Below are 12393 nucleotides of genomic sequence, written 5' to 3'. Positions count from 1 at the left end.
TATCCCATATTCACACTGTCAATAGAAACGTTCAATCCACTCATAACTTATGTGTTATCCGGAGGTCTCATTTATATAGATTCCAGAAAGGGGGGTTGGGGATGTTTATTTGAATTCATCACGATTTGACAGCTGTAGGGAGACTTGAATAAATTTTACGTTTTTCCCATACAAATTTCCATATAAACATAAATTGACTTCGCGCCACCCCTAAATGGCCACCGAATTGCCTGAAATTTGGCCAGAACTCCTATATTATCAAAATGATGCTAATAGACACATGGGAGTTGGAATTTTCAAACATTTTTGAAATTTGAACTGCCCTAATACTGTACCCATGCAAAACCACAAACTGGCCCTTGGCCGGTATCCTCGGGTTTTCCGAGGATATGTTGAAAATGCATTGTTTCTTCTGCTTGTTGTTTCATCTGACGTTTACTGCCATCATGTTTTATACTCTTCCTGGAAACAAAAACTAATGCTGGCTGTAGATCGAAAATTCGTTTTGTATACGCAAAGATATGGCCATTTTCGTAAAATCGATACGGGATTGGCCATACACCCTGACCAAATGTCACTTTCGCAGAACACCCGGTACCAGTTACAAATTTGCCAGAGAGTCTTACAGTCACCATAATGTATCTTTAATAAAGATCCTATATTTATGAGTTTTGACACCCATATATGCATAGTTCCAGACGGTGCCAAAACCGGCCCCTCCTGGAAGGCCCTTGGAACCTGCTATAAGGTTGGCAGTGGACACTATCATTCGGGAGATGTTTCTGTAATCATCGTCTCGCAAAGCCATGAACATAGATACCCATATTTGCATTATTCCGATCTGTTATCATTTCCTGGAACCGTTTTTACGGAAATGGCCATATCTCTGCGCAGTTTTGATGGATTCTCGATCTACAGCCACCATTGGCCGGCATATTAGTTTTAGTTTTTGGAGAAAGCATAAAACATGATGAAAGTAAACGTCATATAAAATGACAAGCAGTGGAAAAATGCATTTTGAACATACCCTCGGAAAACCAGGAACATCTACGGTGGTCAAGGACCAATCTTAGGTTTTGCAGGGGGACAGTATACTAGAAAAGCGTCCGGTTCTGATGGTCCTGATTTTATCAAAATCGGATTATTGTACGCAAAGTTATGATGATTTGAATTTCGACATAATTTTTCCTATCTCAACCTTTTTGTCTAACCCCTGTAGGGGAAAGTGGGGCAAGATGGCCATACTAAGCGGTAACCCTTGTAAAATAGTGACACTACTTCAAATTCTGCTGATTTCTCCATGAAACACCTTTATGATGACCCGTCTTTACCATAAGTATCAATAAACACTGATTAATAAAGTTTCAGTATCTTATAAACTGGTTTTAAAAAGGCTGTTTTTATGATGCCTATATTTACCATATGGGGCAATATGACCACCCCCTCGGGGCAAGACGAGCCTGGACCAAAAACTATATCGAAAGTGTGCTAAATTTATTTAGAATAGGGGACACATTTCTTGCACTTCTATGGATTATGTTCAAATGATGCTTCGTTTGAAAATGTCGTATTTCATGTTGATTTCTTGACAACTGGCACTACGACAATATCAGAATTTGCCTAAAACTAATTTTTTCTGTTAAAACCATATCCTTTGTTTTAAATCATCTCTGATTCACGCAGAAACTATTTTGATCATTTTTTAAATGCATTTAAGTGTTAGGCGACTCTTAATCCTGGAGATGACCTGTTCCTATACAGTTGGCAATACCACCCCAAGCCGACGTATATCCAAAGATTTATATCCTATCAAACCTAATTACTGTGAATCTCCTCAAATTATTATTGTATATATGCTATAGTTATATAAAAGCTTCGGTAAATATCAATTTGTCCTGAAAAATGAGTAATTTAGGCTTCAATTGTTAAATTATGTAACTAGAAAATTATAAGAAAATTCGAATTTCAACTAAACCATCTTCAAATCAATATTACAAGAACAAGTGAGGTTGTCAAAGTGCATTTTTCAGTTGTATAGCCCTTTTACATTATTGTGAACCATCCCTTGTAATAATAATGTGAATATAATGCTCACTTAAGTCATAATTAACGTTGGCTGTCTTGCCCCATATGGCCATCTTACCCCACTTTCCCCTACTTATATTCTTCGATGCATTATCCACTAGTCCAACTTTTGTTGCTTCACGTTTCAGACGAGTGTACAGTTTTGCAAATGTTCGGCCGACAATGTCCATATCATCCGTGAATGAAATAAATTGACTGGATATGTACCCCGGCTGTTACGCCCGGCTCTCCGCATGCTACCTTCTAGCGCAATGTTGAACAACAAGCACGAAAGTCCACCACCTTGTCTTGGATTCGGCGTCGGCGCGATTCGAACCAACTGGAGTGTTCGCCCGAAATCTTCACACAGTTTTGCACGTCATCCACCGTTGCTTTGATCAGTCTGGTAAGGTTCTCAGGGAAGCTGTTCTCGTCCTTAATTTTTCATAGCTCTACGCGGTCTATACTGTTGTATGCCGCCTTGAAATCAATGAACAGAAGGTGCGTTGAGACCTGGTATTCACAGCATTTTTGAAGCATTTGCCGTACTGTAAATATCTGGTCCGTAATTGTCGAGCGGCCTGCTTTTCCGGGCCCATCTTGATGAGGTCAACTCCGATACCACCCTTACCAGCTGCTTTATTGGTCTTTTTCTGTTGGATGACATCCTTAACTTCTCCCAAGGTGGGGGCTGGTTGGCTTCCATCGTGCGCTTTAACTTTCACTTAAAACTGTACAAATAGTTGTTCTAAATTGGCCGAAATCCACTCGCATGGAGTTCGTCCTACCATACATTGACGCAAACTGAATCAGTAATCTTCAACTATGGGATGGACATGCGAAGAGGTGCAGTCCGTTACTTTCTTCAGAAATTCAATTTATTAGACTTTTCTGAAGTAACGCACTGCCTCTCTTCGCATGTCCGTTACTATATCCGGCAGTGCGTTACTTACTTCAGAAAATTCTCATAAATTGAATTTTTGAAGTAAGTAACGTACTGCCCCTCTTCGCATGTCCGTCCCATAGCGAAAAACATCATGTGGAGAAAATGTCAATTGAAAAATTTTGACAATTTTCCGTTATTTCGCGTCCGTAAATATTTTTCAACTATGTATTCATCATAAGTTGATTAGAATAAGCGAGTTTAAGGTCACTCCTGACAGAATCTAAGTTTCAAAGTGCTCGCGTTTTCGGGGGCACACCACTCGATACGGAAGCAACGAACAACTGTCATTTTTATTTTTCACGCATGCTGCGACGCAGCAAAGCTTAATCAACAAAAATGACAATTGGCCACCGCCTCCGTATCGAGTGGTGTGCCCCCGAAAACGCGAGCACTTTAAGACTTGGATTCTGTCAGGAGTGACCTTAATTGAGTTAAGTTGAAAAAAGTCACTGATAGTAGGGGCTTATTCTACGAGTCGAGTGACGTGAGGTGAGTCGATTTTAGCAATTCTCACCAAGGATGTTAACGATCATTCAGTAATTTGCGTTCGATCATTTAGTAGTTTGTCAATAACACATTCTACTACAACTTTGTTTATTGGATCGTTATTAGAATTCAACTAATAACGGAGTTAGAGCGCTAGTTGCAGTAACTTAAACTAAATGATTGGAATTTTGTTATCATTTAGTCTAAGTTACTGAAACTATAGCTCTAACTCCGTTACTAGTGGAATTCATACAACGAACCATTAGGCAGAGTTGTAGAAAAACCTTCGCACTAGAAATTCACCATACAACATAATTTGAAATTCAGCTTCTGGAATGTGTTATTGACAAAGTACTAAATGATCGAATGCAAATTACTGAATGATCGTTAACATCCTTGATTCTCACATGAGGTGACCATGTTATTCAAAAGGGGTTATACGACTCTTCTCGCGTCATTCGAGCACTCTCACGTCACTCCACTCATAGAATAAGCCCAAGTAATTTTTCGTGACGGAAACGCTATTGTTACTTACATGCCAATAATTTTGGATCAGATCAGCTGAATATAATCAGATCAGCTGAATTATATGCATAACCGCATAAGTCGAGACAATTTCCAACCCAAACATTCCCTAAACCAAACCGGGACTTGAATTTGCCGCGCTCAGCATGGTCTTGCTTCATAACCGCGCATCTAATCGCTGGGTTAAAGAGGACTGCATCATGTCCAAGAAGCAAATGCGAACAATCGGTGATAAGAATTTCAGTTTGGATACCGTTCTGTGTGGTATGAGCAGGCACTGAATGTGACTGAATGTTATTTGCCCTGAGCAAAAGGAAACGTGGTATTATGGTAAAGTATTATCAAATAAAAAAAAAAAACAATTGAAGCTAGACATGTTGGACTAAAATTTATTAAAAAGCAAATTTAGTTGAAGTTGTGGTTCTAGGGGGTTGTATTTTAAGCTGTCTCTCTAAGTTTCTACGTCATTGTGTGTACCGTACAGTACAGAAAATAAACTTTTTATAACTTCGGACGATGTAACGAAAATCACGAGACTGTTATGCGAATATAAAACATGGGACAGAAAAAACGGGTTTTGATTTCCGACATGCCAGGAACAAAATCTACTTTTTATCAGTTTTCCATAAACTTCAACCAATGTATAGCTAATTCCCACATGAAAACCAAAATCATCAAAAACCGACATGGGACTGACATGCTAAGAGGGGCCAGGACAGTCGTTCGTTCGATTGCTTCTCCGAAACCAAAACGGTGTATTTGACGACAAATCGTTAGACTCAACCCATGCCGACGGAGAAGCATCTTCTCCAACAGCTTCCGAAGACACAGCAGCATCGCGAAAGGACGATACGAGTTACGCGAACACGAACTTTCCAGGCTTTTGAATGGCTATGACTCGCACTTCCCTCCAATCATCCGGAACCAAATTTTTCTAAAGATATTGCTTGAATAGGCTTAATAAGCGCCTCTTCGCGAAGTCTGGGAGTCAGCTGCTCTCAATCGATAATGAAATGATAGACGATTGAACGAAGACATACATTTCTTACAAGCATCACAACCCATTACTACAACACGCGTTTCGCAATCCGATACCATTTGAAGATACGGCACTATGGCTTGCCAATGAAACTGAACTTGTAAGATGACCTTCGGTTTCTCAAATTGATACTGTTCCATGCCCCACGAACTGTTTTCGTCTGCTTGTTGAATGCTAGTTGCTTTCCATCAACAAACTGGCATTCCAGGTATCGGCAACATTATGGTCATAATTTTTTTTTCAAAATATTTTTCGACTGAACTAGGCCTTACCCAATATTACCAATTCGAACTAAATTATACATGTTGTTGATAGAAGAATTTTTTTATTTCTAATTATGTTATTGATAAACTTAAACTAATGCTCAATCTAATTTCACTCATTCCAGGATAACAACAGCATGTTCGACTCCCTCCCAAATTCCGCTAAACTACGCAACACCGCCAAGCTGCTTACCTCCCGCTCAAACTCTCCGAAGAACTTCGACTTTGACAACGAGTTTTCCCGCTTCAAATCGCAGGGATACATCACGCTGACCGCGTCTCATTTGCTCCCTTCGAGCGGCCACTCCCACACGGTGGCTAACGCTCAACTGCTGGAAAGCTGCCACCAATCGGCATACTACTCGGCCTCGAGCAATTTCCAACAGTTGGTACGGAAGCAGGGTGACCACAATGTTTACCTGGTGGAAGATTTCAAATATATGCAGCTGGATTCGACGGTGTACAACTCGAATCTGCTGGGCGGTATCGGGATGAGCATCAAGAGTGAGGTGCACTTTTTGAACTCGGACATCAGCGGCTTCCTGACGGTGGGCGACATCCGGAAAGGGAGCATCGATTGGAGCCGCAAGTGGTGCAAGGTGAATGGATTTGTGTTGGAATTTTGGAATTACCCACAGGAATGTCAAGAAAAGGTAGGTTTCACTTTTTTGTACTGTCTCTCCTCAAATACCTAATAGAAAATTAAAAGCTCATCGCCAAACCTTTTATTTTCTTCTATTCCAGCTCCCCACTCTCCAAATCGATCTGACCAAGTGCATCAGCGAGCAAGTGAAACTGGCAGAACGGGAGATCTGCTCGCGACCACGCACACTGCACGTACAAGTGTTTGCCAAGGGAATCACCAGCTGTAGTAGCAGTGGCATCAGCAGCTACAAGGACTCTGATTCGAATCAGAACTCCGACCAACAGTCACAGCAACATCAGCAACATTCACCCGAGTCTCCCTCGCAATCTCAACAATCGGAACACATTAAAAACTATCTTCTCTCGGTGGACACCCCGAGCGAGCTCAAAATGTGGCTCAACGAGCTAAATCGCGTTGTTAAGTTTTTGAAGGAATGGAAAATCTAGGTCGATAAGTTTTACCACGGATTCGATACATGTGTGCAATAATATTTTGTTACGATTGGTAGCCCTATTATTCCTCTGTCGAGGGAGGAACCCTTAGTCTTAGGAGAATTAGTTAAAAACAGCACTGAGAGTAGGAGAATAAAATCTCAAAGAAGTTGTTTAATAGAAGTGCCTTCATCCTAACAAAAGATTTCAACTTTAACTTTTAGACATCGGGCGAAGCAATCTTCGCAATAGTTAGGTAGATTTTAGATTATTTAGTCATCGCACTACATTCCACAACACAGCCACAATCACAACGCATTATCACTCATCTATCATTCCAGCAGGAAACAAAATTGTAAAATAGGAAAGACTTGAACCGAACGAATAATAGCAGCTTGATAGCACTGAATAGATCTTGTTAGCAATAAGTTTGAACTGAATCGCTATGAATTTCACGAAGCAAGCATAGAGAAAGACTTGAAAAGATCACTCCCAAATCCCAACTCAATCGAAATGATCTCAATTGGAGGATAAATTCTCATACCACACTCAAAGGGTAGGCTTCTATATTAATAATATATTGGGTACCAATTTACAATGTGAGAACGCAATTTATGCGCAAATTTTTGGGAAACTACTTACTAGCACTTTCGGTCAATGAGGCTAGAAATAAGATAGGAGGATGCGCCTTTTCTAGGTTGTATGCAAAATTAGGGAAAATAATCAAAATAAATGTCTGGAATCTAATCGTTTGAAGTTTGGAAATAAATGTGAAAATTGTTTATGTTATATAAACAATACGTTTTGCTTCATTGCCGAAATCCCACCATACATGTGTTTATTTTTTTCTGGAATGTATTTAAACACTAACGCAGGGCACACTTGGTATAATGCCGCTAACCGCGAGTCGAGCACATCTGACTTTTTGAAAAAAATTTTCACACTAAGATCAGGCTTCTAGGGCCGATGCCCACGTAGCGGTTTTCAACGCCACGTGCACGCAGCGTTAAAATAACGCTGATGTGCATCGGCGTGGTGACGCTGCGTTACCGCTTTTTCCCGGTGCACACCTGCGTCTTTTTTACGCCACGTGCACTCTGCGTTGAAATGACGCTACGTGGGCATCGGGCCCTAGTGACGAGCATCAAGTCCGTCGTTAAAGCTACTGAGCACGAACAGAACACGCTCAAAAGAAGAGCGGAAGCAGCTGAAAAAGCACTGAAAGATGCAGCGGAGCATACAACAGTCAAGGAACTGCAAACACCAATGAAATCCGGCCTCCGAAATACTCGCACGGAGAAGCAAAGCAGAGACTCTCCAGGAGAGCAAGAAATCCCGAAGAAGCAGCGGACCGTGCAAGATTGTGCTAGTGTATTGAAGGAAGGCGTCAAAAACGATGATTGGCAAACCGTGGAAAGCTAGCGGGAGAAGAGAAAAAAGAAGAAGGAAAACGTGGAAAAGAAGAAGGAGCAGAAGAAGTAAGAAAAACATCGGTCTTCTCGTGAGAGGGTCAAGGGGGTCGGTGTGTCCATTGAAACTCACCCCTCGAATCACCATACAGATGGAGCGATGCTTCAAATGTATGGCGTTTGGATACCAGGCACGAAACTGCAGTGGTCCGGACAGATCCGGTCTTTGTAGGAAATGTGGTGGAGAAGGACACGTTGCTAGGGACTGCACGAAGCAACCAAGATGCCTGCTCTGCAAACCGGAGGACGGAAACGACCATATGACGGGTGGCTTCCAATGCCCTGCCTACAAGAAGGCGATGATGGCTGGTCGAGATTAATGGAGATCATCCAGTTAAATCTCATGTATTGCGATACCGCACAGCAACTGTTGTGGCAGTCAACAACAGAAGCATTGTGCGACGTGGCAATTATTGCTGAGCCGTACCGGATCCCTTCTGACAACGGCAACTGGGTGGCGGATGCTATGGGGATTGCGGCTTTTGTAGACAGTCCAAGGGAGAGTTTCGTAATCGCCAAAATTGACGGGATCTTTGTGTGTAGCTGTTACGCATCTCCAAGGTGGACTTTGGAGCAGTATAACCGGATGCTGGACTCACTCACGGAAAAGCTGATCGGACGAAAACCGGTGATCATCGGAGGCGATTTCAATGCTTGGAAAGTGGATTGGAGAAGCAGACTGAATAACGCCAGAGGTTACAGTTTGTTGGAGGGAGGCGCTGGCTAAGCTGTAAGTAAGTCTAGTTGGCGAAGATGGAAGACGAAGGACTTCGATAAGGATCTTTTTATCGAAGCACTCCGTGCCGACAGCGACGCTACAAACCTTGACTCAGACCAGCTGACGGAAACGCTAGCGAGGGCTTGCGATGCGACGATGCTGAAGAGTAACGAACAGCCGGTGGCCAAGTTACTGGTGGAACGAAAATTTTGCCAACCTTCGCGCTGCCTGTCTCAGAGCTAGAAGACACTTTCAGAGGGCAAGGTCTGAAATGGTCAGGAGCAAAAGATAGTTTTTCGTGACGCTTTCAAACGGGCAATTCAAATTAGCAAGTCCAACTGCTTCAAGGAGTTGTGCCGGGCAGCTGACGCTGATCCTTGGGGTAACGCATATCGAGTCGTGACAAAGAAGATCAGGGGTCCTGCGACGCCAGCCGAAATGTGCCCGGATGAGCTGAAGATCATCGTGGACAGCCTTTTCCCGCAGCATGGTTCTACGACGTGGCCGCGTACGCCGTACGAAGATGAAGACCAAGTAACCGCTGCTGGTATGGAAGTCTCCAATGACGAGCTATTCCCAAGTAATCAGGAGTTCCTTTAAAGGTGCGTTTTTCGCTTAAGCAGCTCAGTGAAGCTGATTAAGCGATAAACGTACTCTTAAGGGAACTTTTGGTTACTTGGGTTATCAGTGGCGAAAGGTTTGAAGATGAAGAAAGCTCCGGGTCCGGATGGAATTCCAAATGTGGCTCTAAAATCCGCGATTTTGGCGTTTCCGGATCTGTTCAGGATGGTGCTGCAGAAGTGTTTAGTAGATGGTAATTTTCCGGAAACGTTAAAGATCCAGAAACTGGTGCTGCTGTCGAAACCAGGAAAACCGCCGGGGAATCCAGCACCGTATAGGCCCATATGGTCTGCTGGATACAATGGGGAAGCTTCTGGAGAGGGTCATTCTTAATAGGCTGACACAGTTCACAAAGGGTGGGACTGGCTTATCGGAAAAACAGTTCGGATTCCATAAAGGTAGATCGACTGTAGATGCAATTAGGACAGTTATTGAAGATGCAGAGAGGGCATCCAAGAAGAAGAGGAGTGGCAATCGATGCTGCGCGATAGAGACGACCCAGTCAACACAAAATCGTATATGCTAATATGGAGGCAATAAACGTACATGTTGCATGAGGAAGTTCCTATATCGCTTACACATTCGCGCATTATATGGCATCATATACGATCTTGTGTTGACAGTGGATTGACGTCAAAACGCGCTCAATAGTGCCAGCTGGGAGGCCATCGCCACAGCGCTGCATGGAATGTGAATCCCCGACTTCCTGTGTAAGATCCTTAGGAGCTACTTCCTGAACCGGATTCTGGTTTACGACACGAACTCGGGGCAAAAATCCCCTGATCGACGGGCGGGCGTTCCACAAGGGTCCATACTAGGCCCAACGTTATGGAATGTGATGTACAAAGGGGAGCTGACGCTGAAGTTGCCCAAAGGTGTAAAGATGTACGGACTCGCGGATGATGTCATCCCAACGATAACCGGTGATTCGCTGGAGGAGGTAGAAATGCTGGTGGCGGAAGCGACCGACGCAGTAGAAACCTGGATGAATGGAGTCAAGCTGCAGCTGGCTCACCACAAAACGGAAGTGATGCTGATCAGCAACTTCAAAGTAATCCAGCGGATGCAGATTACCATCAGAGGGCTCGACATCCCATTGGTGCGGACTCTGAGTCTGACCGACCGGTTGAACTTCAACACAAATGATCAGTACGTTAGCAAGGATCATGCCGAATGTCGGCGGCCCGAAAGGCGTCTAATGGCCATTCAAGTCGCGAGTGCGTACCGTACCATTTCGTCGGAGCCAGTTTGCGTTATCGCAGGAATGTTTCTGCATAACCCTAGCAGAGGATATCGAGTGCTACCAACGGAGAGATACCAGAAATCTGAGGAAGGCGATGAGGCTGAACTGTATGGTGAAATGGCAGCAGGAGTGGGACAATGCGGATAATGGAAAGTGGGCCCATCGGCTCATCCCCAATGTGTCGACGTGGGTGAACAGGGAGCATGGTGAGATGAACTTTTACCTTACACAGTTTCTGCCCGGACACGGTTGTTTTCGCGAATATTTGCACCGGTGTGACCATGCGTCATCGCCATTCTGCCCTTACTTACTTACTTATGGATCCTGTACACCTCCGGTGGTGCAAAGGGCCGACTTGAAAGATCTCCATCTTGAGCGTTGCCCAGCTATCACTTTAACCAGGTTAGATTTCGGTCGACTTCTTTTTTTTCTTTATTGAGGCTTCGCCGCCATGAGCCTCTGGGTCTGCCTCTGCTGCGATGTCCCGCTGGGTTCCAGTTTAATGCTTGTTTACAGATTTCGTTTCCGCCTCACGTAGAGTGTGGCCAAGTCAGCCCCACTTCCGATCCCGAATTTCTGTTGCTATCGGCCTCTGGTGACAACGACGATGGAGCTCGTTGTTTGAGATCCAGTTGTGAGGCCACCAGGCCCGAATTATATACCGCAGGCATCTGTTAATGAACACCTGCAGCCGTTGAGTGTTCTCCACTGATACACACCATGTTTCGCTAGCGTATAACAGCACAGATTTCACGCTAGAGTTGAAAATTCGTATTTTGGTGCGTTCACTTATCTGCCTGTTTTTCCAGATATTTCTTAAACTCGCAAAGGCAGCCCTTGCTTTCTTGATTCGTGCGCCTATGTCGATCTTGGTACCGCTGTCTGACGCCATTTGACTACCAAGATATTGGAAGCTTTCAACATTCTCCACTGGTTGCCCGGCTACTGTGAAACTGGAAGGAGTCACCTGCCATAAAAGCGGACAACATCGCAAAGCGAATGTGTCGCGATGAAGGTACGTGGAATGCGGTAAGCAGAGTCGTGACGCAAATACTGTCAGAGGTGCAGCGTTGATGGAGATGGGACCAGCAAATAAGCGTCGGTTTGGAGGGAAATCCAGCACAGTGAGCAGTGTTTGGTCTCGAGTCGTCGGGGCCCCAGCGAACCGGATGTCTTCTGCCAACCGGAATCGTCCACGTAACAGTGGATCTGAGCGTGGTCCCAGGGAAACAGAGGCAAGAAGGGCAAGGGACCCGGGTTTATCCTAGATTCAAAAGGATTAAATTTTGATTCAGGAAGTGTGAATACATCGTACGCTGCTTCGAAATCAATGAGGAAATGAGGAGTCTGCATGTTGAACTCTCGGAATACATCAATGATCATCCGCAGGCTAAATATCTGATCCGTCGTTGATCGGCCCTCACGTAAACCTGCCCGGTATTCGCCGACGAAGGACTCCTCAAGGGGTCTCAGTCTGTTACGCGACAGAATTTTGTACGCCGGGTTCAGATGGGTGATCCTTCTGCAATTGGCACACTCTAGTCTGTGACCTTTCTTATTGATCGATCGATGATATCATCCAAGAGGCAGATCTTCATCCTTCCATATGTTTTGAACAATGTAGTGGATCGAGTGATGCAGCACCTCACTTCCATATTTGAGAAGCTCGACCGGGATCTCGTCCTTCCCAGCAGCTTCACTGTTTTTCAGCACATATAAAGCCATTTTAAAACATCCAGCGTTGGTGGTTCCACAGCTTGAGTGTCGTCGACTATGTCTATCCTGCTCCCTTATACCTCCTCCAAATCTCCGCCTAGCGTTATAATAAACCTTCTATAACAAAATTTTAAATTGCGGCGATTTGAGATTCTCTCGTTTTAAATGTTACTCTGTTTATAGATAATGCTCTTCATACCCGATATTGGCACAAGTAAAACACATG

The 12393-nt window shown here is 43.9% G+C and overlaps 1 protein-coding gene across 1 annotated transcript in view; it reads left to right on the top strand.

The window, feature by feature from the left end:
- The window catches only part of LOC134210379 (uncharacterized), a 106527-nt gene extending 99301 nt beyond the window's left edge, over positions 1-7226 (top strand). Inside the window, exons 5-6 of the mRNA XM_062686431.1 lie at positions 5449-5976; positions 6068-7226. Coding sequence (XP_062542415.1) covers positions 5449-5976; positions 6068-6415 — 876 coding nt within the window. The 3' untranslated portion in view covers positions 6416-7226. The remainder of the gene's footprint in view (positions 1-5448; positions 5977-6067) is intronic.
- The last annotated feature ends 5167 nt before the right edge of the window (positions 7227-12393 follow it).

The sequence above is a fragment of the Armigeres subalbatus genome, chromosome 2 (assembly GCF_024139115.2).
Source record: "Armigeres subalbatus isolate Guangzhou_Male chromosome 2, GZ_Asu_2, whole genome shotgun sequence".
NCBI lineage: Eukaryota > Metazoa > Arthropoda > Insecta > Diptera > Culicidae > Armigeres > Armigeres subalbatus.
The sequence above is the reverse complement of the archived record's forward strand: the minus strand, read 5'-3'. Positions and strand labels throughout refer to the sequence as shown.